At 43.3% G+C, this 27,162-nt stretch overlaps 1 protein-coding gene across 11 annotated transcripts in view; it reads right to left on the reverse strand.

Annotated features, from left to right (window-relative positions):
• The window catches only part of sh3bgr (SH3 domain binding glutamate rich protein), a 49,471-nt gene extending 22,725 nt beyond the window's left edge, over positions 1 to 26,746 (reverse strand). For all 11 annotated transcript variants that reach the window (XM_033032462.1, XM_033032459.1, XM_033032461.1 and 8 more), the window contains exon 1: positions 26,551 to 26,746. In XM_033032462.1, coding sequence (XP_032888353.1) covers positions 26,551 to 26,595 — 45 coding nt within the window. In that variant the 5' untranslated portion in view covers positions 26,596 to 26,746. The remainder of the gene's footprint in view (positions 1 to 26,550) is intronic.
• Between the last annotated feature and the right edge of the window lie 416 nt (positions 26,747 to 27,162).

Here is a 27,162-nt window from a genome sequence, read left to right on the forward strand (position 1 = left end):
ATCAGTATCTGCAGCTCTTTGATTTCACATACTAAGGTCAGTTATCAGGTTTGTGCCATAAGTGAAGTAATGGCCGTAAGCAAAGGAATTCCCATCTAGGCAATACTTGTTTAACCAACGCTAACATAACTATTGATCATGTATCCGTTGATTCCACTGCTGTTTGCGTACACCTTGCTATGCCTGGTTTACATAATGTGATGTAATAATGTAGGATGAGTTAATCAACAAAAGTCATTGGGATTAATCAAACAGTATATCTCCGCTGAATTAGTACACCTACTATACTCAAACGGTAGCGTCTCTGGGTTTGTATTACTGGAAGCTTAAGTAAAAGAGACATGTTGACTGAGAAACAGAACATCCTTTCTTGAAGGCAGCAAGTCTCAACAGCAATGGCTGATACAACAAAGTATTAGACCTACCTATTATATGTTATATAATCAATGCATAGTGTACTATAACTGTTATTTTTAAACCAGAACAAAATCTAAAAGTTTGAATCTATAATAAATCTCAACTTCATTAAAAAAAATTAATATGGGAACTTGATTTTTAATCCTCAGGGAAAAATCATGTGGCCATCTTCCTAAATTTCTCAATATAATTAATGTGCTATCCAGTCAAACAAAATCCCCGAATATCACAGATGTACAACGCACAATCTCAATTACAATAATACTTTATTAGCCAAGTATGTTTTGCAACATACGAGGAATTTCATTTGCCAAGTCAGTCATACAAATAAAAAGCAACGGAACACACTAAATACATTTTAACAAAACATCCATCACAGTGACTCCTCCACATTCCTCTCTGTGATGGAAGGCGAAAAAAAGTTCAATCTCTTCCCTTTGCTCTCCCGCGGTCGGGGGAGGCCTCAAACCCTCCGTTGACGGGATGATCTTGATTCCCGCAGCGGCTGCTGGCCATCTGCGTCAAGGCAATCTTCTCCTGCGTCGGGTGGGGTGGGGGGGGGGTGGGGGGGGGGAAGGAATGTCAGCTTCCCCGCGCCGGACTACCGAACATCGCTGTGTGGAATTTGCTGTGTGGAATGAGCTTCCAGTGGAAGTGGTGGAGGCAGGTTCAATTTTATCATTTAAAAATAAATTGGATAGGTATATGGATGGGAAAGGAATGGAAGGTTATGGTCTGAGTGCAGGTAGATGGGACTAGGGGCAAATAATTGTTAGGCACGGACTTGTAGGGCCGAGATGGCCTGTTTCCGTGCTGTCATTGTTATATGGTTATATGGTATTATATCGCGTTGGGGCTGGTCGAACCTTCCGCGACATTGTAGCTTCCGACATCCACGGCCTCTCCCGACTCAAGTCCACGCCCCACGGTGTGGCCACATGGTCAGTCCAAGAAGGCCTCTAGCTCCATCGATGGTAGGCCACAGAGCGACTAGAGGATGCGATCCGAAAATTAATCGCATCTCCGGCAAGGTAAGAAACTGAAAAAAAAGTTTCCCCCGACCCCACCCCCCACATAAAACAAATCAGCGAACATTTACACTAACTTTTAACACACACTGAAAATAAAAAAAGACGAAAATGACGCCCCTGGTGGTCCCACTTCAAACTAAGCCAGTTTAGTGTCAATTCCAGCACACAATTCTCAAATCTACTGCCAACCACCCTGTCAATTTCCACTTAAATTACACTATTCATAGAACAGAACGTTCACAGTATGATTGCTTGATTGATAGGAACTATTTGCTCTCTTACTATTAAAAAGGCCTAACAGCAAAGATAATTTTTGAACATGTTAGTTAAACTGCAATATTTCTATCCATGTTTAAGTATTTAAACTGATTGAACTACTAAAGTGACATACGAGTCATGTTACACAGATTCATTCAAAAAATGAAGAGGGACTCCAAGATTCAAGTCAATTCCCGAGTCTGTAATGAATTGTGTAGGATTAACAAAACAACTGCAGTTTAGAGCACTAAAGACTAAATAATGTGGCTTTCTTAGGTTTGAATAGGTCACAAGGATATAAAAAATAAAGGCACGCTTTAAACATCAGTCACTAACTTTAGAATGCTCCATACTTTTGTATTTATAAGTATTTTTGTTTAGTTTAGCATGGAAACAGGCCCTTCAGCCCACCGAGTCCTTGCTAACCACTGAACACTTGTTCACATGAATTCTATGTTATCCCACTTTCTCATCCATTCCTTACACTTTGGGGGATTTTACTGAAGTCAATTAAACTACAAACCCCTCATTTCTTTGCAATGTGGCAGGAAACCCGGAGAAAACCCATGCGGTCGCGGGGAGAATGTGCGAACTCCATACAGACAGCATACCGGATCAGGATCAAACTGGCGCTGAGAGGCAGCGGCTCGACCAGCTGTGCCAGTGTGCCGCCAAATCATGAAACATAGAAAATAGGTGAAGGAGTAGGCCATTCGGCCCTTCGAGCCTGCACCGCCATTCAATATGATCATGGCTGATCATCCAACTCAGTATCCTGTACCTACCTTCTCTCCATACCCCCTGATCCCTTTAGCCACAAGGGCCACATCTAACTCCCTCTTAAATATAGTCAATGAACTAGCCTCAACTACCTTCTGTGGCAGAGAATTCCACAGATTCACCACTCTCTGGGTAAAAAATGATTTAAAAAATGAAGGCGAATATATTCATACATTTTCCAAATAGTTTCAGCTCTAGAAAATGTCAACTAACTTACAGTCTGCAGACACGAAATTAAGGTAAAAATAGAAGTCTATTTTAATTTCCTTCCAATGCATACCAGCCATATCTCTGACAGGCATATCCAAGCTAACTTGTCTCCGTCAAGATGGAAGCCCCGAGTGCAGCTGAAAGATCCGGCGAGAAACATTGCTGACACTCACCCTTGTTGCACTTAGTGAAACCCGAGCTATTCTATGAGGGGACAGAGAATTCCAATCCACCAGCCTGGATTTCAAATGAAGTACTTTAATGCAGCACATATAAAATATTACGTCAACAGCAAAGAACTGCTGAAGTAATTTCATACGTCTTAAACCATCTACATTGTTATCCCCATTTGCACTCTCTTGGCAATGTCAACTACACTGAACGCTGCAACTGAGGGAATCATTTGCACCACAATCTGCGTGGTTCTTTGAGGAATTGGTTTCCTTTGCAAAAACATTGAGATTCAATAAATCAGTTTAATAAAATTGAAAAATTATCTTCTTCCCGATCGATTTGTTCTAGCTTAGTTAAGTTTATTATTGCCACATGTACCGAGATACAGTGAGAAGTTTATGTTTGCGTGCTACCCAGTTAAAAAAAAAAACCCAGAATATCCCAGATGTATAACTCTCACTTCAGTTTAGTGCCAGTTCCAGCACACAATTCTTAAATCTACTGCCAACCACCCTGCCAAAACTCACTTCAATTAAACTATTCAAAGAACAGGACGTTCACAATATAATCGCATGCTTATAGGAAGTCACTGCTCTCACTATTAAAAAACCTAACTGCAAAGATAATTTTTTCAACATGTTAGTAAAACTGAAATATTTCTATCCACGTTTAAGAATTTAAATTAATTGAACTACAGAATCATACCATATCTTAAGAGAATCATTAAGCACAAAAGGAAGCGAGAACATATTTGATATTATGAATATATTAAAAGGGTCATTGGCTTGAAATGTTTCCCTTATATAGTTCTGCAAAGAGAACACAGAGGGTATCATTGACAGGAACCCTGTCATTTGGCATCTGTTTGAACTTGAGCAGATCGGATGTGTCTATACACTTCAGAATTCATTATGCTACTACCATCAGCAGTAGTATCATCAATGAAGCTAAGTGAGCCAGTACCTTCAGCAGCCATACATGCCCCCACCACCGTGTTTCAGATAAAGTCTTGGGCAGTTCCTTCTCCCCTCCATACTTTGCTCTTGCCATCACTCTGATATAAGTTAATCTTAGAAACATAGAAACATAGAAAATAGGTGCAGGAGTAGGCCATTCGACCCTTCGAGCCTGCACCACCATTCAATTTGATCATGGCTGATCATCCAACTCAGTATCCTGTACCTGCCTTCTCTCCATACCCCCTGATCCCTTTAGCCACAAGGGCCACATCTAACTCCCTCTTAAATATAGCCAATGAACTGTCCTCGACTACCCTCTGTGGCAGAGAATTCCAGAGATTCACCACTCTCTGTGTGAAAAATGTTTTCCTCATCTCGGTCCTAAAAGATTTCCCCCTTATCCTTAAACTGTGACCCCTTGTTCTGGACTCCCCAACATCGGGAACAATCTTCCTGCATCTAGCCTGTCCAACCCCTTAAGAATTTTGTAAGTCTCTTCGTCTCATCTGTCCACAAGACATTTTTCCAGAATTGTGGTTGCTCTTTTAAGTACTTCTTGGCAAACTGTAACTTGGTCATCCTATTTTTGTGGTCAACCAGTGGTTTCCATCTTGCAATGTAGCCTCTGTATTTTTGTTCATGAAGTCTTCTGCAGACAGTGGTCATTGACAAATCCACACCCGACTCCTGAAGAGTGTTTCTGATCTGTCAGACAGATGTTTGGGGATTTTTCTTTATTATAGAGAGAATTCTTCTGTCATCAGCTGTGGAGGTCTTCCTTGGTTAGCCAGTCCCTTTTGCGATTAGTAAGCTCACCGGTGCTCTCTTTCTTCTTAATGATGTTCCAAACAGTTGGTAAGCTTAAGGTTTGGCTGACATCTCTAAGAGTTTTATTCTTGTTTCTCAGTCTAATAATGGCTTCTTTGACTTTCATTAGCACAACTTTGTTCCTTATGTTTATAAACAGCAACAAAAGTTTCCAAAGGTGATGGAAAGACTGGAGGAAAGACTAGGTGCTGAGAGCTCTCTTATATCTGCATTAAGGAGGCATTTAAACACACCTGAGCATTTACAAACACCTGTGAATGCCATGTGTCCCTAACATTATGGTGCCCTGAAATGAGGGGGACTATGTATAAACACAGCTGTAATTTCTACATGGTGAAACCAAAATGTATAAAAAATACTCTTTAATAAAAGAGTCCCCCTTGTCCTCACCTTCCACCCTACCAGCCGTCACGTACAACAAATAATCCTCAGCCATTTTCACCACCTCCAACGTGTTCCCACCACTTGCCACATCTTCCCATCTCTTCCTCTGTCTGCTTTCCGCAGAGACCGCTCCCTCCGTAACTCGTTGATCAATTCGTCCCTTCCCACCCGAACTACCCCCTCTCTGGGCATTTTCCCTTGCAACCGCAGGAAATGCTACACTTGTCGCTTTACCACCCCCCTTGACACCATTCAAGAACCCAAGCAGTCTTTCCAGGTGGGGCAGAGGTTCACCTGCACCTCCCCCAACCTCATCTATTGCATCCACTGCTCTAGATGTCAGCTGCTCGACATCAGTGAGACCAAGCGTAGGCTTGGCGATCGCTTCGCCGAACACCTCCGCTCGGTTCGCAATAACCAACCTGATCTCCCGGTGGCTCAGCACTTCAACTCCCATCCCAAATCCCACCTTTCTGTTCTGGGCCTCCTCCATGGCCAGAGTGAGGACCACCGTAAATTGGAGGAGCAGCACCTCATATTTTGCTTGGGCAGTTTACACCCCAGCGGTATGAACATTGACCTCTAATTTCAGGTAGTCCTTACTTTCTTCTCCCCTTCTCAGCTCTCCCTCAGCCCACTGCTCCTCCTCTTCCTTTCTCCCCCCCCCCACCCCACCACCACCCTCACATCAGTCTGAAGAAGGGTTTCGGCCCGAAATATTGCCTATTTCCTTCGCTCCATAGATGCTGCCTCACCCGCTGAGTTTCTCCTCCAGCATTTTTGTCTACCTTCGATTTTCCAGCATCTGCAGTTCCTTCTTAAACAAATAAATGATGGGTTTTTGACCCAAACATTATGGAGGGCACTGTAAAGTGTTGCATCTCTTACAGTTAAATGACTTGGTGCCATGAAGGCGAAGATAAGTGATGATAATTCGGATTTCATTCATCTCCACCTATTTGAACCTCTTCCACATATGCCCTTGTCACCTACTCTCAGCTGACACCACCACTACCACTCATGTTGAAACAAGGAATTGCAGATGCTGATTTACAAATAAGACAAAATGCTGGAGTAATACAGCAGGTCACGCAGCTTATCTGGAGAACATGGAAAGGTGACGATTCGGGTCGGGTCCCTTCTTCAAACTTGTGTTATTCATTCTCTCCTGGAATATATTCCACTATTACCATTTATTTTTGGTCTTTCTGATCCTTTCCTGCCCTTTGAACACATCACTTACAAATTTACCAGTGCTGAAGAAATGTTATCAACAGGAAATGCAAATTGTTTCTCTTGACTTGCTGAATTATTTTGTGCATATTTCAGATTCACAGCATTTGTGGGGGGGGGGGGGGGGGGGGGGGAGGGGGGGTTATATGTCATTTGTAAATCAATTAGCTTTGTTTCACACTTAATTTTATGGAATAAGGAATTACATTGTACCCTGGTATTTATGATAATAAACAAATCCAAGGGGGTGACACAGTGGCGCAGCGGTAGAGTTGCTGCCTTACAACGCCAGAGCCCCGGGTTCGATCCTGACTACAGGTGCTGTCTGTACGGAGTTTGTACGTTCTCTGTAACCTACGTGGGTTTTCTCCAGGTGCTCCGTTTACCTCCCACACTCCAAAGACTTACAGGTTTGTAGGTTAATTGGCTTCTGTAAATTGTCCCTAGTGTATAATATAGTGCTAGTGTATGGCGTGATCACTGGTCGGCACGGACTTGGTAGGCCGAAGGCCCTGTTTCCACGCTGTATCAGTGAGGTCTAAATCAAACCTGAATATTATATACAAAGTTTCTAGATAAAGAGTACCATGATTTAAATTTGTCAGAAGGATTTACATTTAGAAATTAAAAACACCTTCTTTACCATCATAACTTTCTGTTTGGCAAATTATCACAATCATCATCTAGGGCATTGGGTGCAATATCTAACACAGGCTAGCAATTTGCCAGATTACAATCTTTCCATGAGACAGTGGTGAATCCCTGGAATTCCCTGCACCAGAGGGCTGTAGAGGCTAGATCACTAAGTATTTGGAGAGAAGGGAGACATTTTAGGAAGCGATGGTTATGTAGAAATATTACCAGTGGTTCTCTTTGGATGGTAGTGACAATGCAAGTTGTGGTTTCTAGTTACAGTAATATGAATAGACCGAGTATTTTAAGGTGCGGCACAGAAGGGTTCGAGGCTTTGGGCATGTCAATTGAATGGAATAGCAGGCCTTGGGGGATTAGGTGCCCTACTCCTGTTTGTTTGTGCATTACCATGTAAATTTATTAAAATTCTGCAATAACTGAAACACTTTACAAACTGCACAATTATCCAACAATTAACATTTATTACTAGAGCAAATTGGATGATGCGTGAAAAAGTGATCCACATCTTAAAACATTCAGCCAATTCATAGTAGTACAACCAGAAACCATAACATCACTACAGTATGTTCAAGAAGGATCTGCAGATGCTGGAAGATCGAAGGTACACAAAAATGCTGGAGAAACTCAGCGGGTGCAGCAGCATCTATGGAGCGAAGGAAATGGGCGACGTTTCGGGCCGAAACCCTTCTTCAGACTGCTGAAGAAGGGTTTCGGCCCCAAACGTCGCCCATTTCCTTCGCTCCATAGATGCTGCTGCACATCACTACAGTATTTGTGAACAGCATTTGGGATTTTCTCAATTGGCGTTAAGTCTAAATTTAAGCTTGAGAGAGTGGCATGTGGGTGGTGAGCTGCAAATAAGATGCTCAGACGGTCTATTGTGATTTTGACAAGTTAGTGGGCAAAGACACAGCAGATTAAGAGAATGGAAATAGATTGTAAAAAGAAAGTAAATGAGACTTGGATATCTTTGTACACTAGTCATTGATAGCAGGAATTTTGGAGCAAACTACTGCAAGGAAAGCAAATAGACTGTCGCTAGCTTTCATTGCAAGAGGATTTAATTACTGGTGCAAGGATGTCCTACCGCAGCTGTACATGTGCTGGAGTTGTTTTGCATATCTGGTCACCTTACCTCAGGAAGGACATTCTTGTCTGTGGGGTTTGGGAAATAGTACAATTGGTTACTACACTGACTCCTGGGACGTCAGGACTGATGTACAAGGAAGAGATGGGTTGTTAAGGTCCATTTTTGATGAAATATTGAAAAACAAGAGGGGATCAAATGGAATCAGAAACTATAACGTTTTATCTGGACTAGACAGTCAAGGTACATGGTGGATCCTATGGGGATGACAAGCTGAAATCTCTTTCCCTGGATAAACCTGTGAATATTTCTACCACAGAAAGCGTTAAATACTTTAAAGTACATAGATACATATTCGCCTCACTTGCTGAGTTTCTCCAGCATTTTTTGTCTACCTTTGATTTTTCCACCATCTTCAGTTCTTTCTTAAACATAGATACATATCTTAATGCTTTGGGGAGAAGGGGGGGGGGGAGGGTCAACGGGACAGGATGTTGAAGCAGATGATCAAGAGTGTTTTATTGTCATCTGTCCCAAATAGAGCAATGAAACTCCTACTTGTAGCAGAACAACAGAAGTACAATGGTACTGAATAGTAAAGTAGACGTGAAAGGATGAATGACTACTCCTGCTCCTTTTCTTCAAGTTTCAGCTATTGATTTAGAGTACATAACTGCATTTCACCATGCTTACACATTTGGAATCTGAACTCCAGAATCACAGGATTGGTACAGCTTGGAAGGAGGTTTGTTGGCTCAACAAGTCCCCAACCATCATGACGCAAAAACAATTCTGCTGTGTCTATTTTCCCACTTTCTCCCACGCAAATTCTTTCCTTTCAACCGAGATGCTACAACTGAATCAGCCTCCACTACTGGCTCCAGGGCAGGCAGTGTCATCTAGCTAGTGTCTTTTCCTACCAAAATTAATGTTCCCAAAGGACTTTACTCCATTGTGGAATAGAAATATTGTATCCGGCCCATTTGGATTCATTACATAATTCAATAAATAATTTAAAGGACACAAAGTGGTGGAGTCACTGAGCAGGTCAGGCAACATCTCTGGAGAACATAATAGGTCACGTTTCCCGACTCAAAACCTCACCTATCCATGTTCACTAGAGAAGCTGCCTGACTTGCTGAGTTGCTCCAACTTTTTGTATCCTTTTGTGTAAACCAGCATTTGCAGTTCCATGTTTCTAAATAAAAAAAGTTTAAAATCTCAAAACAAGGATTCCCAAATCAGTTCTACTTTGGCAAAATGAAAACTGTTGGTTCATCCCTATAATGGGAATGAATTAGCCAATGGAATTCTATATATAGAACAAGTAATTCCCCAGACGAACCATCATTTAACCAAGAACGTTGCAGGTCAATTATAAACACACATACTTAATTCACAAGTAGCAAACACGCAAGCAAACAATAATACAAACCTCTTGACAAGTGGATCTGCGACCCTAATCTTTTGCCCCGAGTCATCAGTGGAAGATGGCCAACATATGGATTGGGAGTTTATGCTCCTGTTCTAGGTCATGAACCTCTTCATATCTATGAACACCAGCAACTAACAGACGTCAGTAAATTAGTGAAAAGGAATGGCATTGAAATGCAGGAGGAAACACCACTATCCACACTGTACTCAGTGGAAGAAGTTCAAGACATTGGATTATGGCAACAACAAACAATGGCTACTCATTATGCAGGCATCTTTTGTGACGGAAAGGTGAATCGGACAGGAGGTCTGACGAACTCGAACAACATGTTCCCGCCAGTACGTATCACCACAGCAATAAAGTACGGCCCAACTTCACAGCCTGACTAGGAAATACAGGGCAGCATCATGTATCCAGTTGCGAGAACGTTCAAGATTTTTTATCCTTGATACAGTGGGTGTCCACTAGGAAGACTGGAGCATCAAACTCTAGTAACCAGACTGTAGAAAGGATGTGAAAAGGGTGCAGAAAAGGCTCACTAAGATGTTACCTGAATTGGAGTGTATTAGTTTCAAGGCGTAATTGGACACATTTTGATTATTTTTTTATTGAGGATTGGAGGCTGAGAAGGTGAAGTATACAATTATGAAGTGTAATAAAATTTAATCCCCCCCTTCTCCCCCCCCCCTCGATAAATGTCAAATACCAGGGGAAAGCGGAGTTTAAAGGATATTTGTGAGACAATGTTTAAATAGAGTATGGTGGGTGATTGGAACATGCTGTCAGGGCTGTCCTTGGAAGCAGATAGACAGCAACTTTTAAAGAGGCATCTAGACAGACATTCAGAGGGATATGAACCTTGTGTAGGCAGATGGGATCTGCACCATGGCCAAAGAGACATTTGCTGCTCTGTATTGTTCTATGTTCCATGTTCCATGATTAATATGACATGTTCTGAATACTGATGACATTTATCATGATATAAATGATGTGGAGAAACAATTTAGTAGTTTATTGAGTTTCAGAGAAAGTGAATTAATATCAATAACATAAACTCAGCAATAGTTATGCACTTTATACAAAGGTTTCGGAACCAATGCCAAGTTATACTGTTCTGCTATTCATCGAAACAAATTCAAAGCTATTAAGTTTAATTATAAAAGTGGAAATGTTCCAGACAAGTTAACTAAGTGCTTCAACAAATCCTTCATCCCCCTGATCACAACCTAATAAATCGGTGAATATAACACAGCTGCTTTCACATCACCATCAGAACTATTTTAATCAGGCCACTAAGTTGTGCAAGAGATTATTTAAGATTATACTTTGTCCTTTCGGATACAAGGAACTCCAGATGCTGATTTACAAAATTAGACACAAAGTGCGTAACTCAGTGAGTCAGGCAGCCCCTCGATCTGTGGTGGAACCCATCAAAGGAATAAATTTCAAACCTCCATTATAAATGAGTACAGGAAAACTAGAAACATACAAGTGAGACCATACCAGTGGAGAAAGAAACGGAATTAACACTTCAGGTCAATTATCCATCACTGGGTTCTTAATTCTAAAGTTTAGTTTAGAGATACAGCGTGGAAACAGGCCCTTCTGCCCACTGAGTTCACGCCGACCAACAATAAACCCCATACACTAGTTCTACCCTTCACTCTAGGGACAATTTATAGAATCCAATTAACCTACAAACCCACACATCTTTGGAATGTGCGAAAAAACCGTAGCACCCGGAGAAAACTCACTCGGTCTCAGCGAGAGCACACAAACTGTGTAAGGGAAGCACCAGTAGTCAGGATCGTACGCACATCCCTGGCTCTGTAAGGCAGCAAATCTGCGCCACTGTGCCACCCAAAACACAAAAGAAAAACGAAAACATAAAGAGGGACAGCTCTGCTCGGTCCATAGAATCAGCTTTACATGCTGAGTATTTTCTATCCTTATTTCATATTTTTGCCATCTGTAGCTTTTTTGCTTTTCAGTTTTAGTAGCACAACCTATAGCTTTTCCCTTGGCTGCACTTTGTATTTTTACCCATGCCAATGCTATGCATTTACTGCCATACTAAACTATTATGTTATTGGTTATAACAGTATGGTATAAATAATCTCAACTCTAAGGCAGCATGTGAATTTTAAACAATAATAGATTCAGATATTTCATGGGAACATGAATATAACATTAAAATTCTAACGTGCTCAACATACTGTCGAGAACATGCTTCACAAGCAATATTTGCAATAATAAACAGATAAAGTGCAATAGGTTGTTATAGTTCAGAGTTTGTTTGAAGTTGTGTTTAATAGTCTGATGGCTGTGGGGAAGGAGCTGTTCCTGAACCTGGATGTTGCAGATTTCAGGCTCCTGTACCTTCTACCTAATGGCAGCGGAGAGATGAGTGTGTGGCCAGGATGGTGTGGGTCCTTGATGGTGCTGCCAGCCTTTTTGAGGCAGCGCCTGCAATAGATCCCCTCGATGGTAGGGAGGTCAGAGCCGATGATGGACTGAGCAGTGTTTACAACTTTTTGCAGTCTTTTTCGCTCCTGAATGCTCAGGTTGCCGTACCAAGCCACGATGCAACCGGTCAGCATGCTCTCTACTGTGCACCTGTAGAAGTTCAATAGAGTCCTCCTTGACATACTGACTCCCCGTAATCTTCTCAGGAAGTAGAGGCACTGATGTGCTTACTTTACGATTGCATCAGTGTTCTGTGACCAGGAGAGATCTTCGGAAATATGCACCCCAGGAATTTGAAGTTCTTGACCCTTTCCACCATCTGTGGGTCCCCATCCTACCCCTTCCGAAGTCCACAATCAGTTCCTTGGTTTTGCTGGTGTTGAGAGCCAGGTTATTGTGCTGGCACCATTTGGTCAATCGGTTGATCTCACTTCTGTACTCTGACTCGTCCCCATCAGTGAAACGTCCCACAACAGTGGTGTCGTCGGCGAACTTGATGATGGAGTTCGCACTATTTGCGGGTACGCAGTCATGCGTATAGAGTGAGTACAGCAGGGGGCTGAGCACGCAGCCTTGAGGTGCTCCCGTGCTGATTGTTATCAAGGATGACACATTTCCACCACTACGGACAAACTGTGGTCTGTGAATGAGGAAGTCGAGGATCCAATTGCAGAAGGATGCGCAGAGACCCAGTTCTGAGTGCTTGATCCAACTTGATCCAGGGGATGATGGTATTAAATGCTGAGCTGTAGTCAATGAATAACAGCCTGACATATGAGTTTTTGTTGTCCAAGTGGTCCAGAGTGGAGTGGAGAGCCAGTGAGATTGCATCCATTATTGATCTGTTGGGGCGGTTCGCGAACTGCAGTGGGTCAGGGTTTTTGTCGAGGTAGGAGTTGATTTGCTCCATGATCAACCTCTCAAAGCACTTCAACACCACAGGCGTTAGTGCCACTGATCGATATTCATTGAGGCACGTCACCTTACTCTTCTTGGGCACCGGTATAATTGATGCCCTTTTAAAGCAGGTGGGAACCTCAGACCTCAGAAGTGAGAGGTTGAAAATGTCCGTAAAAACTCCAGCCAGTTGGACTGCACAGGTTTTTAAAACACGCCCGGGTATACCATCAGGTCCAGGCACTTTCCGAGGGTTCACCCCTCTGAAGGATCTTCTGACGTTGGCCTCTGTGACTGTGACTGAAATGCCATCACAGCGAATGGGGGCTCGGGAAGGCACATCAGTGTTCTCCCTATCAAATCGTGTGTAAAACACATTGAGCTCGTCAGGGAGTGATGCTTCGCTGACATTTGAGCTGCCTCCTGATTTCGCCTTGTAGGAGGTGATTGCATTCAAGCCCCGCCACAGTTGCCGAACATCCATCTCATCCTCCAGCTTGGAGCAGAAGCCTCTTTTGGCCTTTTTGATGGCCTTACCAAGGTCGTATCTGGACTTCTTGTAGACCTCTGTATCTCCAGACCTGAATGCCCGGGATCTGGTCTGCAGAAGAATGCGGAAGTCATGTTTCATCCAAGGCTTCTGGTAATAAACACTCGGAAGGTTTTTGTTGGGTTGCAGTCCTCCACACATTTCTTTATGAAGTCTGTAACGACTGTGGCCAATTCATTCAGGTCCGTTGCCGAGTCCCTGAACATTGCCCAGTCTACAGACACCAAACAGTCTTGGAGTTGTTCCTCTGCCCCCCCCCCCCCCTCCCCCCCACCCCCCGACCAGCTCTGTACAGTCCTCACCTCTGGGGGTGCGCTCTTCAATTGCTGCCTGTAGGAAGAAGTAGCACTGCAGTATGGTCAGATTTATCAAAGTGAGGGCGAGGGATAGAACGATAGGCATCCTTGATGGTGGTGTAGCAGTGGTCGAGGGTGTTTGGTCCTCTGGTGCTGCAGGAGACATGTTGGTGGAAGTTAAGGAGTGATTTCTTAAGGTTTGCTTTGTTGAAGTCCCCAGCTATGGTGGTAAATGCCTCGGGATAAGCCGTCTGGTGCTTGTTGACCACAGCGTGCAGCTCCTCCAGTGCCAGACGGACGTCTGCCTGGGGTGGGATGTAGACCGTGGTCAGGATGATGGACGAGAATTCCCTCGGTAGGTAGAAGGGACGGCACTTCACAGCCAGATGTTCGAGGTGTGGAGAGCAGGAGTTGGACAGGACTGCCACGTCTGAGCACCACGCAGAGTTGACCATGAGGCAGGCGCCCCCTCCTCTCCCTTTCCCAGATGCCTGCGTACGGTCCATACGGTGGATGGAGAACCCTTCAGGCTGGACCGCTGAGTCTGGGGAGATGGGGGTGAACCATGTCTCTGTGAAACAGAACACAGAGCATTCCCTCAGCTCCATTTGGTAAAGCAGCCTTGCCCTTAATTCCTCCACTTTGTTTTCAAGTGACTGTACGTTGGCCAGTAGGATAGTGGGGAGAAGGGGCCGAAGTTTCCTACGCTTCAGTCTAACTTGTAGTCCTGCACGACGGCCACATTTCTGTACTCCATGAAGCCCTCCTCGGTGTTTAAACGTACAGTACCTACGGGTCTCCCCGAGTTCAGGGAATCCCCTGAGATCGGGAATTCCCTTACAGTCGGCACCTCCAGCTCCGTTGCTGCTGGGAGATCCTGCCCGACGGCCTCTTCTTGTTCTTGGTTCTTGGTTTCTTGGTCCTCCAAAATATTCCAAATGGAATTTAAACTGTAGGTGGTGAAGGGAGGGCTTAAGCCAGAAAGGGTTATTGGGAAGAAAGAGCTACTTTAAATTTAGTTGCATCTGGTTGGGTAACTATAGTTGGGTGGAGATTATTCCATGCTTTAATTGTGCGGGGGAAGAACGAATTGCTGTATACATCTGTCTTTGTAGCTGGGATCACAAATTGGATCGAGTGCCCTCGTCTGCTCCTAATTGGTTTGGGGTTGGTGTAGGTCTTGTAATCTATGTCGAGCTAACCATTTAACATTTTGTAAAAACAGGTCAAACGGTGAGCTTCACGTCTGTCTTGGAGAGGGTTCCACCCCAGAGAATTCAGAAGTTTGGTGACACTCGCTTCTCTCTCATAGGTGTTAGTAACAAATCGAGCTGCCTGTCTTTGGACACGTTCGATGGAAGAAATGTTTTTATTTGTGTATGGGTCCCATGCTGCAACTCCGTAGTCCAAATGTGGTCTGACGAGGGTGAAGTATAGCTTCTCCTTGACAGAAGTTGAACAATGATGAAAGTTGCGCCTCAGAAAGTTTAGGACACCTGTTGCTTTCACCGTTGCATGATGAGTCTGACCATTCCAACGCAGATCATTCTGCAATTTGATGCCAAGATACTTGATTTGTTTGGATTCTTCAAGGGTGGCACCAAGTATATTGTAAGATGTTTCGCCTGGATTCCTCTTTCTGGTGACACGCATGGTTTCACATTTGGAAGGGTTGAACTGCATACCCCATTGTTGTGACCACTCAACCATAGTATCATAGAGATCCTTTTGGAGAGCATCTTCATCATCAGCTGACTTAATTGGAAAGTACAGCAAACAATCATCAGCGAATAGCCTGGTCGTACTTGTGACTTTTTCATGGAAGTCATTTATGTAAAGCAAAAATAGGTGTTGGCCAAATACTGTGCCCCGAGGTGTACCACTCAACACTGGATGCCAATTGGAGCTCTTTCCGTTCACACACACACGCTGAAGACGTTTTGTCAGGAAACTGGAAATCCATCGTTTCGTGTTGGAACGAATACCATAGAAGTCAAGCTTCCGAAGCCTCGATTCCGGACTCCATGAAGGCCTCCCCCCCCCGTGTTTACAGGTACAGCACCATATTTTTATGTCCATTCAGGCCCATCCTCTTTGGTGACATTTTTATAAACTCACATTTGATTTCCCACAATTAGTTATGAAAATGCAGTCTGATCTTAAACAAGTTCTCTACTGAAACTATTTTCAAAGATTTATCAACACATAGCAACACTAGCCAAGACTTTGGAATGATTAAACACAGTATTTTAACCATCTGTTAACTGACTTAGAGAAAATCAATAAGAGTGGCAGGTTGCCTGGATAGTTAACTTGGCCAAGGTGCTGATTCATCAGTCACATCTTAAACTAACCTCTGGGAATAAATACTATGAACAGCACTGCATTTTCTTTATTTGGAAACTAATAACCTTCTAATATTATACAACTGACTCAGGCTCAAATGCATTGAGGAACTACATCAAGGCATTAATCACTTGAATAAAAAGGGGTCAAGACTATGCAGGATTTACAAAGCAAGAGAGGTAACTCAAACCAGTAGGTTGCAGGTAGGAATTTACAGATTAATGCACAATATTAATGCGAGTGAACTATTTAAATTCTGATCACAGTGTTTTGGATTGATTAGTTTGAAAATAATGCCGATAGGGAAGCAATTTAAAGGATTCAGTTTGTGAATCAATGAAGGAACAGAAAGATTGGTGGGAATGTAATCTGCAATTTTGCGGAGGTGGAAAATATTCCATTAGCAAAATAGATTTGGGATGGAAAGGTCAAACTTACAATGAAAAATCAATTGCTAGCAAATTGCTCTTGTCCCCCACACACACACACACCAATAATTGCATTGTTATCCTCTTCAGTCACTAAGCACCTGCATTGTAGCAGATTAGGCAGAACCCTTCCCAACTCATTTCAACATTCACCATTTTTTCATTAGAGGATTCAATAATTACCTGAAAAGGGAAATATCTTGTTTGCAATTAATCGAAAATACATTGTGTTAAAATAATAATATACAATTATTCTATAAACTGCCCAATGAATTGGGGCAAGGAAGAGATGTACAGCAAAAATAGCAACTCGCTCTTAAATCTGTATCAATTTCAAGAAAGGAAATAGTCCATAAAATATGTCCAAGTCATTGGGGGCAATAGGTCCAATAACATTGTTCCCAAATATTGCACAGAAACAACTTAGATGAGCTCATCCGACTAGGTTAAGGTATTTGGACCACAAGAATTTCTCCAAAAAGTCATACTTAATTTGTTTGTATTTCCTAGTAAAAATAGTTCCTCCCACATGGCTTTGCTTCTCACAAAACAATCACCTGCGCCTATCTAGGGGTTGGTTTTCCACCCCCTGCTCAATGCCAACACATAACTGCCTGGTAATATAGTCTGTAAACACAAGGTCAACTTTCCTACTAATAGCATTCAGCTTTCTTCCTTCACTGCCATTTCAGTAAGACTGCCTGGGTTTTAAATGTCAAATATAAAGGCCTGAATACGTTAGAATTTCTAGCACCTTGTGTGGCAAAAATGAACCTGTTTGGACAATCCAGATAATCCCTAGTTCGAGCTGACACAGCATATTTGTTACTCAAAGCTTTTTTCCGTTACATAATTTTAATCCATTTCTAATCATTCCTCTTGTCCACTGCCACAAAAAATCTCAATTTGTCCCTTTATCACATAGAAACATAGAAACGTAGAAATTAGGTGCAGGAGTAGGCCATTCGGCCCTTCGAGCCTGCACCGCCATTCAATATGATCATGGCTGATCATCCAACTCAGTATCCCGTACCTGCCTTCTCTCCATACCCTCTGATCCCCTTAGCCACAAGGGCCACATCTAACTCCCTCTTAAATATAGCCAATGAACTGGCCTCGACTACCCTCTGTGGCAGGGAGTTCCAGAGATTCACCACTCTCTGTGTGAAAAAAGTTCTTCTCATCTCGGTTTTAAAGGATTTCCCCCTTATCCTTAAGCTGTGACCCCTTGTCCTGGACTTCCCCAACATCGGGAGCAATCTTCCTGCATCTAGCCTGTCCAACCCCTTAAGAATTTTGTAAGTTTCTATAAGATCCCCTCTCAATCTCCTAAATTCTAGAGAGTATAAACCAAGTCTATCCAGTCTTTCTTCATAAGACAGTCCTGACATCCCAGGAATCAGTCTGGTGAACCTTCTCTGCACTCCCTCTATGGCAATAATGTCCTTCCTCAGATTTGGAGACCAAAACTGTACGCAATACTCCAGGTGTGGTCTCACCAAGACCCTGTACAACTGCAGTAGAACCTCCCTGCTCCTATACTCAAATCCTTTTGCTATGAAAGCTAACATACCATTCGCTTTCTTCACTGCCTGCTGCACCTGCATGCCCACTTTCAATGACTGGTGTACCATGACACCCAGGTCTCGCTGCATCTCCCCTTTTCCTAGTCGGCCACCATTTAGATAATAGTCTGCTTTCCTGTTTTTGCCACCAAAATGGATAACCTCACATTTATCCACATTATACTGCATCTGCCAACCATTTGCCCACTCACCCAGCCTATCCAAGTCACCTTGCAGTCTCCTAGCATCCTCCTCACAGCTAACACTGCCCCCCAGCTTAGTGTCATCCGCAAACTTGGAGATCTTGCCTTCAATTCCCTCATCCAGATCATTAATATATATTGTAAATAGCTGGGGTCCCAGCACTGAGCCTTGCGGTACCCCACTAGTCACTGCCTGCCATTGTGAAAAGGACCCGTTTACTCCTACTCTTTGCTTCATGTTTGCCAGCCAGTTCTCTATCCACATCAATACTGAACCCCCAATGCCGTGTGCTTTAAGTTTGTAAACTAATCTCTTATGTGGGACCTTGTCGAAAGCCTTCTGGAAGTCCAGATACACCACATCCACTGGTTCTCCCCTATCCACGCTACTAGTTACATCCTCGAAAAATTCTATAAGATTCGTCAGACATGATTTACCTTTTGTAAATCCATGCTGACTTTGTCCAATGATTTCACCACTTTCCAAATGTGCTGCTGTCCCATCTTTAATAACTGACTCTAGCAGTTTCCCCACTACCGATGTTAGACTAACTGGTCTGTAATTCCCCGTTTTCTCTCTCCCTCCCTTCTTAAAAAGTGGGGTTACGTTTGCTACCCGCCAATCCTCAGGAACTACTCCAGAATCTAAAGAGTTTTGAAAGATTATTACTAATGCATCCACTATTTCTGGAGCTACTTCCTTAAGTACTCTGGGATGCAGCCTATCTGGCCCTGGGGATTTATCGGCCTTTAATCCATTTAATTTACCCAACACCACTTCCCGGCTAACCTGGATTTCACTCAATTCCTCCAACTCCTTTGACCCGTGGTCCCCTGCTATTTCCGGAAGATTATTTATGTCTTCCTTAGTGAAGACGGAACCAAAGTAGTTATTCAATTGGTCCGCCATATCCTTGTTCCCCATGATCAACTCACCCGTTTCTGACTGCAAGGGACCTACATTTGTTTTAACTAATCTCTTTCTTTTCACATATCTATAAAAACTTTTGCAGTCAGTTTTTATGTTCCCTGCCAGTTTTCTTTCATAATCTATTTTTCCTTTCCTAATTAAGCCCTTTGTCCTCCTCTGCTGGTCTCTGAATTTCTCCCAGTCCTCTGGTATGCTGCTTTTTCTGGCTAATTTGTACGCATCATCCTTCGCTTTGATACTATCCCTGATTTCCCTTGTTATCCACGGATGCACTACCTTCCCTGATTTATTCTTTTGCCAAACTGGGATGAACAATTTTTGTAGTTCATCCATGCAGTCTTTAAATGTCTTCCATTGCATATCCACCGTCAACCCTTTTGGAATTAATTGCCAGTCAATCTTGGCCAATTCACGTCTCATACCCTCAAAGTTACCTTTCTTTAAGTTCAGAACCATTGTTTCTGAATTAACAATGTCACTCTCCATCCTAATGAAGAACTCAACCATATTATGGTCACTCTTGCCCAAGGGGGCACGTACAACAAGACTGCTAACTAACCCTTCCTCATTACTCAATACCCAGTCTAAAATAGCCTGCTCTCTCGTTGGTTCCTCTACATGTTGATTTAGATAACTATCCCGCATACATTCCAAAAAATCCTCTTCCTCAGCACCCCTGCCAATTTGATTCACCCAATGTAGATTGAAGTCACCCATTATAACGGTTTTGCCTTTGTCGCACGCATTTCTAATTTCCTGTTTGATACCATCTCCAACTTCACTATTACTGTTGTGAAGTTGGAGATGGTATCAAACAGGAAATTAGAAATGCGTGCGACAAAGGCAAAACCGTTATAATGGGTGACTTCAATCTACATATAGATTGGGTGAATCAAATTGGCAGGGGTGCTGAGGAAGAGGATTTTTTGGTTTAATTACCATATTAACTGCCCTCTCTTTATTCTTTAAAAGATGTTCAATAAATTCAGAACCTTGAAATCCTTGTTAAATGTGCAGATTCTCATTGCCTCGCTTGCTGGGATTAACTAATTCCTTATTCCCAACATATGGTCTTCAACTTCCCGACCCGAAACATCACCCATCTATGTTTTAGAAGGAACTGCAGGTGCTGGAAAATCGAAGGTACACAAAAATGCTGGAGAAGTCTGAAGAAGGGTTTCGGCCTGAAACGTTGCCTATTTCCTTCGCTTCATAGATGCTGCTGCACCTGCTGAGTTTGCATTTTTGTGTACCATCACCCATCTATGTTCTCCCAGAGATGCTGCCTTGCTCGCTGTGTTACTCCAGCATTTTGTGTCTACCTTTGGATTTCAATTTCCTTGACATGATTTAAAGTTGCACCCAGAACTGGATACAATCTCCAAGTATCAGGATCTTGGTGTTCGTCCAAGGAACCCTGAAAGCACCAGAACATGATAGGGTGATGATGTTCGTGATAAGGTGAACGCGGCAGGTCAGGTACTTTCCTTTGTTTGCCAATGCACAGAATACAAGAGCAGGGAATTTATGGCACTAGGCATTATTAGTCAGGCCACAATGGAGCAGAGGAGACTGACCAGGATGATGTGTGCTACATTGGTTTTCAGTTCTCATGAGATACTGTAATGGGTGGGTTTGTGTTTCTCAAAGTGAAGGAGGCCAACTGTGGAGGTGTACAAAATTAGGAGATATGTAGACTCTGTAGGTAGTTGGAAACATTTCCCTACAGGAAGAGGACCATGCGTTAAGAGCAAGAAGAAGGAGTAAAGGTTTAGAGGTGATCATGAGGATTTTCTTTCACTCAGAGATCAGTTAAAATCTGGAACTCACTGCATGAGAGGATAGTGGAGGCAGATACTCTCAACTTTTAAATAGTTACAAGAACACTTGAATTCCTACAGTATAAAAGGCTATGGAGCAATTGCTGATGAATGTGATTAATACCTTGGTTTTAGTTTAGAGATACAGCATGGAAACAGGCCCTTTGGCCCACCTAGCCCACGCCGACCATCGATCACCTGCACACTCGTTCTATGTTATCCCACTTTTGCATCCTGCATACTAAAGGCAATTTATAGTAACCAATTAATGTACAAGCCTGCACGTCTTTGGAATATTGGAGGACATCGGATCACCAGGAAAAAGCACACGCAGTCACAGGGAGAATGTACAAACTCCGCACAGGCAGCGCCCGTAGTCAGGATTAAACCCGAGTCTCTGGCGCTGTGAGGCACCTGCTCTACTGTGCTGCCCCACTGATAGGTGCCTAATGTTCAGCAATGGAAGACTGTTTCTTTGTTGTATGAATATGACCCAAGCCATTCATTCCAATGGTACATGCTCTGTTGCACGGACTCAGGCTCATTGCTTCACGACCCACTCATTAAATCCACTGGCCCCGATTCAAACACGTCTTGATAACCAGCCCAGCAGCAGCAGCAGCACCAGCACCAGACAAGGTATCAACATCCCTCCCTTGTACAGCAAAAACCTGATGCCATTTTCACTCCACACATCGGCACTTTCCAGCACATGTCACTCAACAAGAATCATATCGAGGAAATATGGCTGACGCCAAGGTCAAATTTGGCACAAATTCTACACCATCTGAAATCAGCTCAGTTAATAATGAATCAAGTATGGAACATTCTGATCTTTATGATAACATCAACTTCTTTAAAGTACTGAACGAAAGTTGGATAACAATTCTATTTGGAATCTTTAGCAAAACTGAAATTTAAACCAATGACTTGTTTGACAATTCCGATTACCATAAACATTATTATGTTCTACCAAATGCAAAATCTACCAGATAATTAATCATTAGATTTTACAGTTTTGTTATCCTTCTTTTACCACCCATTTCAGAAGAAATATTCATATTTTTAAAAAGTGAAAAAAATAATTCTTGGGCTTTGAGCAGCATCCATGTTCGTGAACCATTTAAATAAAATCACTTCAACCAGCTAATTTATCGAAGTTGTATTTATCCAAGGAGTGTTGAGGTGCAATTCAAAGATAAACAACACATTACCAAGTAAATAAATCGCATCAATCTGTAGTAATCAAACATGGAAATCAATTCCAGAATACTCATTCAAGATGATTTGGCAGTTTTAGTAACTCTAAAATCGAATGAAATCATGGAATTGCAACGTTCGGTTCATGAATGGGTTAGAAACATAGACATAGAAACATAGAAAATAGGTGCAGGAGGAGGCCATTTGGCCCTTCGAGCCAGCACCGCCATTCATTGTGATCATGGCTGATCATCCGCTATCAATAACCCGTGCCTGCCTTCTCCCCATATCCCTTGACTCCACTAGCTCCTAGAGCTCTATCTAACTCTCTCTTACATCCATCCAGTGACTTGCCCTCCACTGCCCTCTGTGGCAGGGAATTCCATAAATTCACAATTCTCTGGGTGAAAATGTTTTTTCTCACCTCAGTTTTAAATGACCTCCCCTTTATTCTAAGACTGTGGCCCCTGGTTCTGGACTTGCCCAACATTGGGAACATTTTTCCTGCATCTAGCTTGTCCAGTCCTTTTATAATTTTATATGTTTCTATAAGATATCCCCTCATCCTTCTAAACTCCAGTGAATACAAGCCTAGTCTTTTCAATCTTTCCTCATAGGACAGTCCCGCCATCCCAGGGATCAATCTCGTGAACCTACGCTGCACTGCCTCAATCACAAGTGGTTAAGGTGGTTAAGATGTATAGATAGTGAGGCACATGGAAATGGGAAGGAAAATAAAATCAATAACCCGCAACCTGATCATCTTATCAACCTCTATGGTGCTAAATTTAGATTTATATGCATTTGACAGCTGGGTTCAAGGCAAATGTGATTCCTTCAATTTTGCTTCGCCCTCAAACATATATCCAGACAAAAGTAAAATGATAGACACAAAAAGCTGGAGTAACTCAGCGGGACAGGCAGCATCTCTGGAGAGAAGGTATGGGTGGTGTTTCGGGTTGAGACCCCTCGTCAGACTGGTTAGGGATAAGGGAAATGAGAGATATAGACGGTGATGTGGAGAGATACAGAACAATGAATGAAAGATATGCAAAAAAGTAACGGTGCTAAAGGAAACAAGCCATTGTAAGCTGTTTGTGGGGTGAAAATGAGAAGCTAGTGCGACTTGGGTGGGGGAGGGATAGATTAAAATGATGCAAGGTCTCGTAGTTTAACAATCAATTTTCTCACAGAGCGGCTGAAATTACTAACCTTCAAGTCAATAATCTCTCCCTGTGGCTCAAAGTTCAGCTTATTTTGACTAAAATACAATTTGGATTCCCAACACAGCTTTGAGATCTTGGTTCAAGAAAGCTAACAGTTGGCTAAAAGCAACTCACAGTAACACTATCTACAAACTCTGAACAACAGGAAATGCATTTTAAATCGGTTTGCAAAAGTTTTGAGCTTGCAAAATAAAATTGTGCTAAACACAAGCCTTTCTTTTTTTGAATCTTTAACCCAGATCTCACTAAGTCCATTCATTCAAATTCTCATAGATATCCAGTGGGAAAATACTTGAAAGTCAACTCAAGACTATTCTTTTCATATTCTCAACCCTCCACAACTCTCGGTACAGTGGTAGAGGTGCTGCCTCACAGCACCAGAGACCCAGGTTCGATCCTCACCTCAGGTTTGCTCATTCTCATGACCACATGGGTTAACTCCCACCTCCCATAGAATTGTGAATTTGTAGATTAATTGCGCTCTATAAATTGTCCTTGGTGTGTCGGGAGTGGATGTGATAACATCGAACTAGTACGGAAAGACACAAAATGCTGGAGTAATTTTGCGGGTCAGGCAGCATCTCTGGAGAACATGGATAGGTACAGTTTTGGGTTAGGACCCTTCTCCAGAAGTTACCCGAAATGTCACTTATTCATGTTACTCCAGAATGTTGTGTCTTTGCCCGGTAATCCAGCACTGCTGTTCCTCGTTTCTACATAGAACTAGTGTGAATGGGTCATCAGTGGTCAGTGTAGATTCGGTGGACCAAAGGGCCTGTTTTCATGATGTATCTTTCAATCAATCTCTGACCTGTGCACTCCTCAAATTTGTCCACCATACATTCTCTACAGCTAATAGGTGCTATGTTTTCATAGTCTGAAGAAGGGTCTCAGCCCAAAACATCACCCATTCCTTCTCTCCGGAGATGCTGCCTGTCCCACTGAGTTACTCCAGATTTTTGAGTCTATCTTATGTTTTCAACTGACTGGTATTGAAGCTCTGAAATTTCCTCCCTAAATACAATTTTTTCACCATGCTTTGTTCACCTGCCCCTATATCTTCTTTCAAGATTTTGGTGTCACATTTTGATGATAATGCTCTGGGGATGTTTTTGTCACAATGCTGGTGCTGCATAAGTAAAACTTTGTTTTCCAGCATAACAATGGTTAATGCACAACATTCCCTTGCAAGTTCAGAAATTCTAGGAGCAGAATTAGGTCATACAGGTCTACTCTGCTGTTCAACCATGCTGCTCTATCTTGGCATGTTGGCCTTCATAACAAGAGGAGTTGAGGACAGGAGCAAAGAGGTCCATCTGCAGTTGTACAGGGCCCTAGTGAGATCACACCTGGAGTATTGTGTGCAGTTTTGGTCTCCAAATTGAGGGAGGACATTCTTGCTATTAAGGAAGTGCAGCGTGGAGAGGGTGGCGGGACTGTCATATGCTGAGAATGGAGCGACTGGGCTTGTATACTCTTGAGTTTAGAAGGATGAGAGTGGATCTTATTGAAACATTTAAGATTATTAATGGTTTGGACACGCTAGAGGCAGGAAACATGTTCCCGATGTTGGGAGAGTCCAGAACCAGGGGCCACAGTTTAAGAATAAGGGGTAAGCCATATAGAACGGAGATGAGGAAACACTTTTTCACACAGCAAGTTGTGAGTCTGTGGAATTCTCTGCCTCAGAGGATGGTGGAGGCCAGTTGTCTGAATACTTTCAAGAGAGAGCTAGATATGGCTCTTAAAGATAGCAGAGTCAGGGGATATGGGGAGAAGGCAGGAACGGGGTACTGATAGTGGATGATCAGCCATGATCACATTGAATGGCGGTGCTGGCTCGAAGGGCCGAATGGGTTACTCCTACACCTATTGTCTACCCCATTCTACTGCAGTCTCCACATAACCCCTGACACTATTACTAATCAAATTGTTGAAATGTCTGCTGGATAAGCTGGCTCCGTGGCTTCATTTTGGAGGGGGGAGGGGGTTTGCTCCAGCAATTGTTTATTTTGCTACACATTTTAACATTTGCAGTCTCTTGTGTCTCCGTTCTTCATCCTCTATCCAGGAACCTCCTCCAAGACAGCACTGGAAAGTATCTTCATTATATAAACATTATCCGTAGCAGTCCCATTATCAAATTATCCAGTATTATAAAGACGGTCAGTAATTATTGGCCTCACCACTTTACCAAAAAATGATTTTTTTTAAAACTTAACGGTTGAGAAAAATCTGCAAAGTAGGACTGTGAGTTCTAAAAAGTGTTTCGCTTCATTAAACCCGCACTACAATGAAACAACTGACATGGACCCGCGAATTAGCTCAATGCATTCGTTTTGTGCAGCTCAGCTGGTTAATTGTCCGAGATACAGCAGCCGCGGAAGAAGCCCCAAACTTGCATTCTATATGGTATTCTCAATGGAACCCGTTGCAATGCTGCAACAAATACTGAACTACGTGCTGGCCTCGTATTACAAGTTTTAAAAAAAAAAACATAATTTGTTGTGTGGAGTAGTTGAAACTAACTGTAAGTGCATAAATGCAGTTATAATTCTGGAAGATTCTGTGACCACCAGCCGTTTGGGGTGAGTGTATTTGACTGATTGCGACTGCGGGGCGGATCTGGTATGTGTTATCAGCTGTGTTGGATAAAAAAAGAAACGCTGCTCCGCTTTGAATGCAGGAAAGGGAGAGGTGGAGAGAGAGGGAGGGAGAGAGGGAGGGGGAGGGAGGGAGGAGGGAGGGAGAGGGGGGGGGGGAGAGGGAGAGGGAGGGAGAGGGGGGGGGAGAGGGGGGGAGGGAGAGGGGGGGGAGGGGGGGAGGGGGGAGGAGGGAGGGAGAGAGAGAGGGGGAGAGAGAGAAGGGAGGAGAGAGGGAGAGGGGAGAAGGGGGAGAAGGGGGAGAAGGGGGGGAAAGAGAGGGGGGAGGGAGAGAGAAGGAGGGAGAAGAGAGAAGGGGGGAGAAGAGAGAAGGGGGGAGAAGAGAGAAGGGGGGAGAAGAGAGAAGGGGGGAGAAGAGAGAAGGGGGGAGGGAGAGAGGAGGGGGAGGGAGAGAGGGGGGGGGGGGGAGGGAGAGAGGGGGGGGGAGGGAGAAGGGGTGGAAGACAGAGGGAGGGAGAGAGGGGGGTGGGAGAGAGAGGGAAGGAGGGTACATAAATAACCTCACTTACCGCGGTGGACCCGGACTGGTTTGCAATGAAGACCTTGACAACCATGGTTTTCCCCTCAAAGATAATCCCGCAGGAAATAAGAGGGTGAAAAGGAGAGGCGATTTAAAAAAAAAAAAAATAAGATGCAAGGACTCCGAGCCCGTGAGTTCCCAACCAATGCACAGACGCCCACAAACCCGACCCCAAACCCCAGCCCTTTGTCCCGCCCCCTCCCCCGCAGCGGATTGGCCGAGAGACCCTTCCTGGTGGGCGGGCCGACGTACATCTGCTTCCTGATTGGGTGGGGGACCCGTCCATCATTCGGCCGCCCGGGTCGGAGCGTGGGAGGCTCCCTCTCTATAAGGCAAGTGAACGGGGAGAGCCAATGAACTCACAAGTTAACACAAGTTAGCATTTAATTTTATTAAACTCTCCCCCACCCCCCCTCTCCTTCCTTCCCTCCCTCTCTCGTCCCTCGAACAGAAGACTTTAAATTTCAGGGGCATTAAAACTATTTGAGGCGATTTCTTCTGCTTCTTCTACAGTTTGCAAATAAGACGTCAGGGAGACAATTATTCTGTATTTTTTATTATTCTGTATCCTCTTTTTTTTTAAATTTCTATATTGCACTAC

This window comes from Amblyraja radiata, chromosome 14, assembly GCF_010909765.2.
Source record: "Amblyraja radiata isolate CabotCenter1 chromosome 14, sAmbRad1.1.pri, whole genome shotgun sequence".
NCBI classification, from domain to species: domain Eukaryota; kingdom Metazoa; phylum Chordata; class Chondrichthyes; order Rajiformes; family Rajidae; genus Amblyraja; species Amblyraja radiata.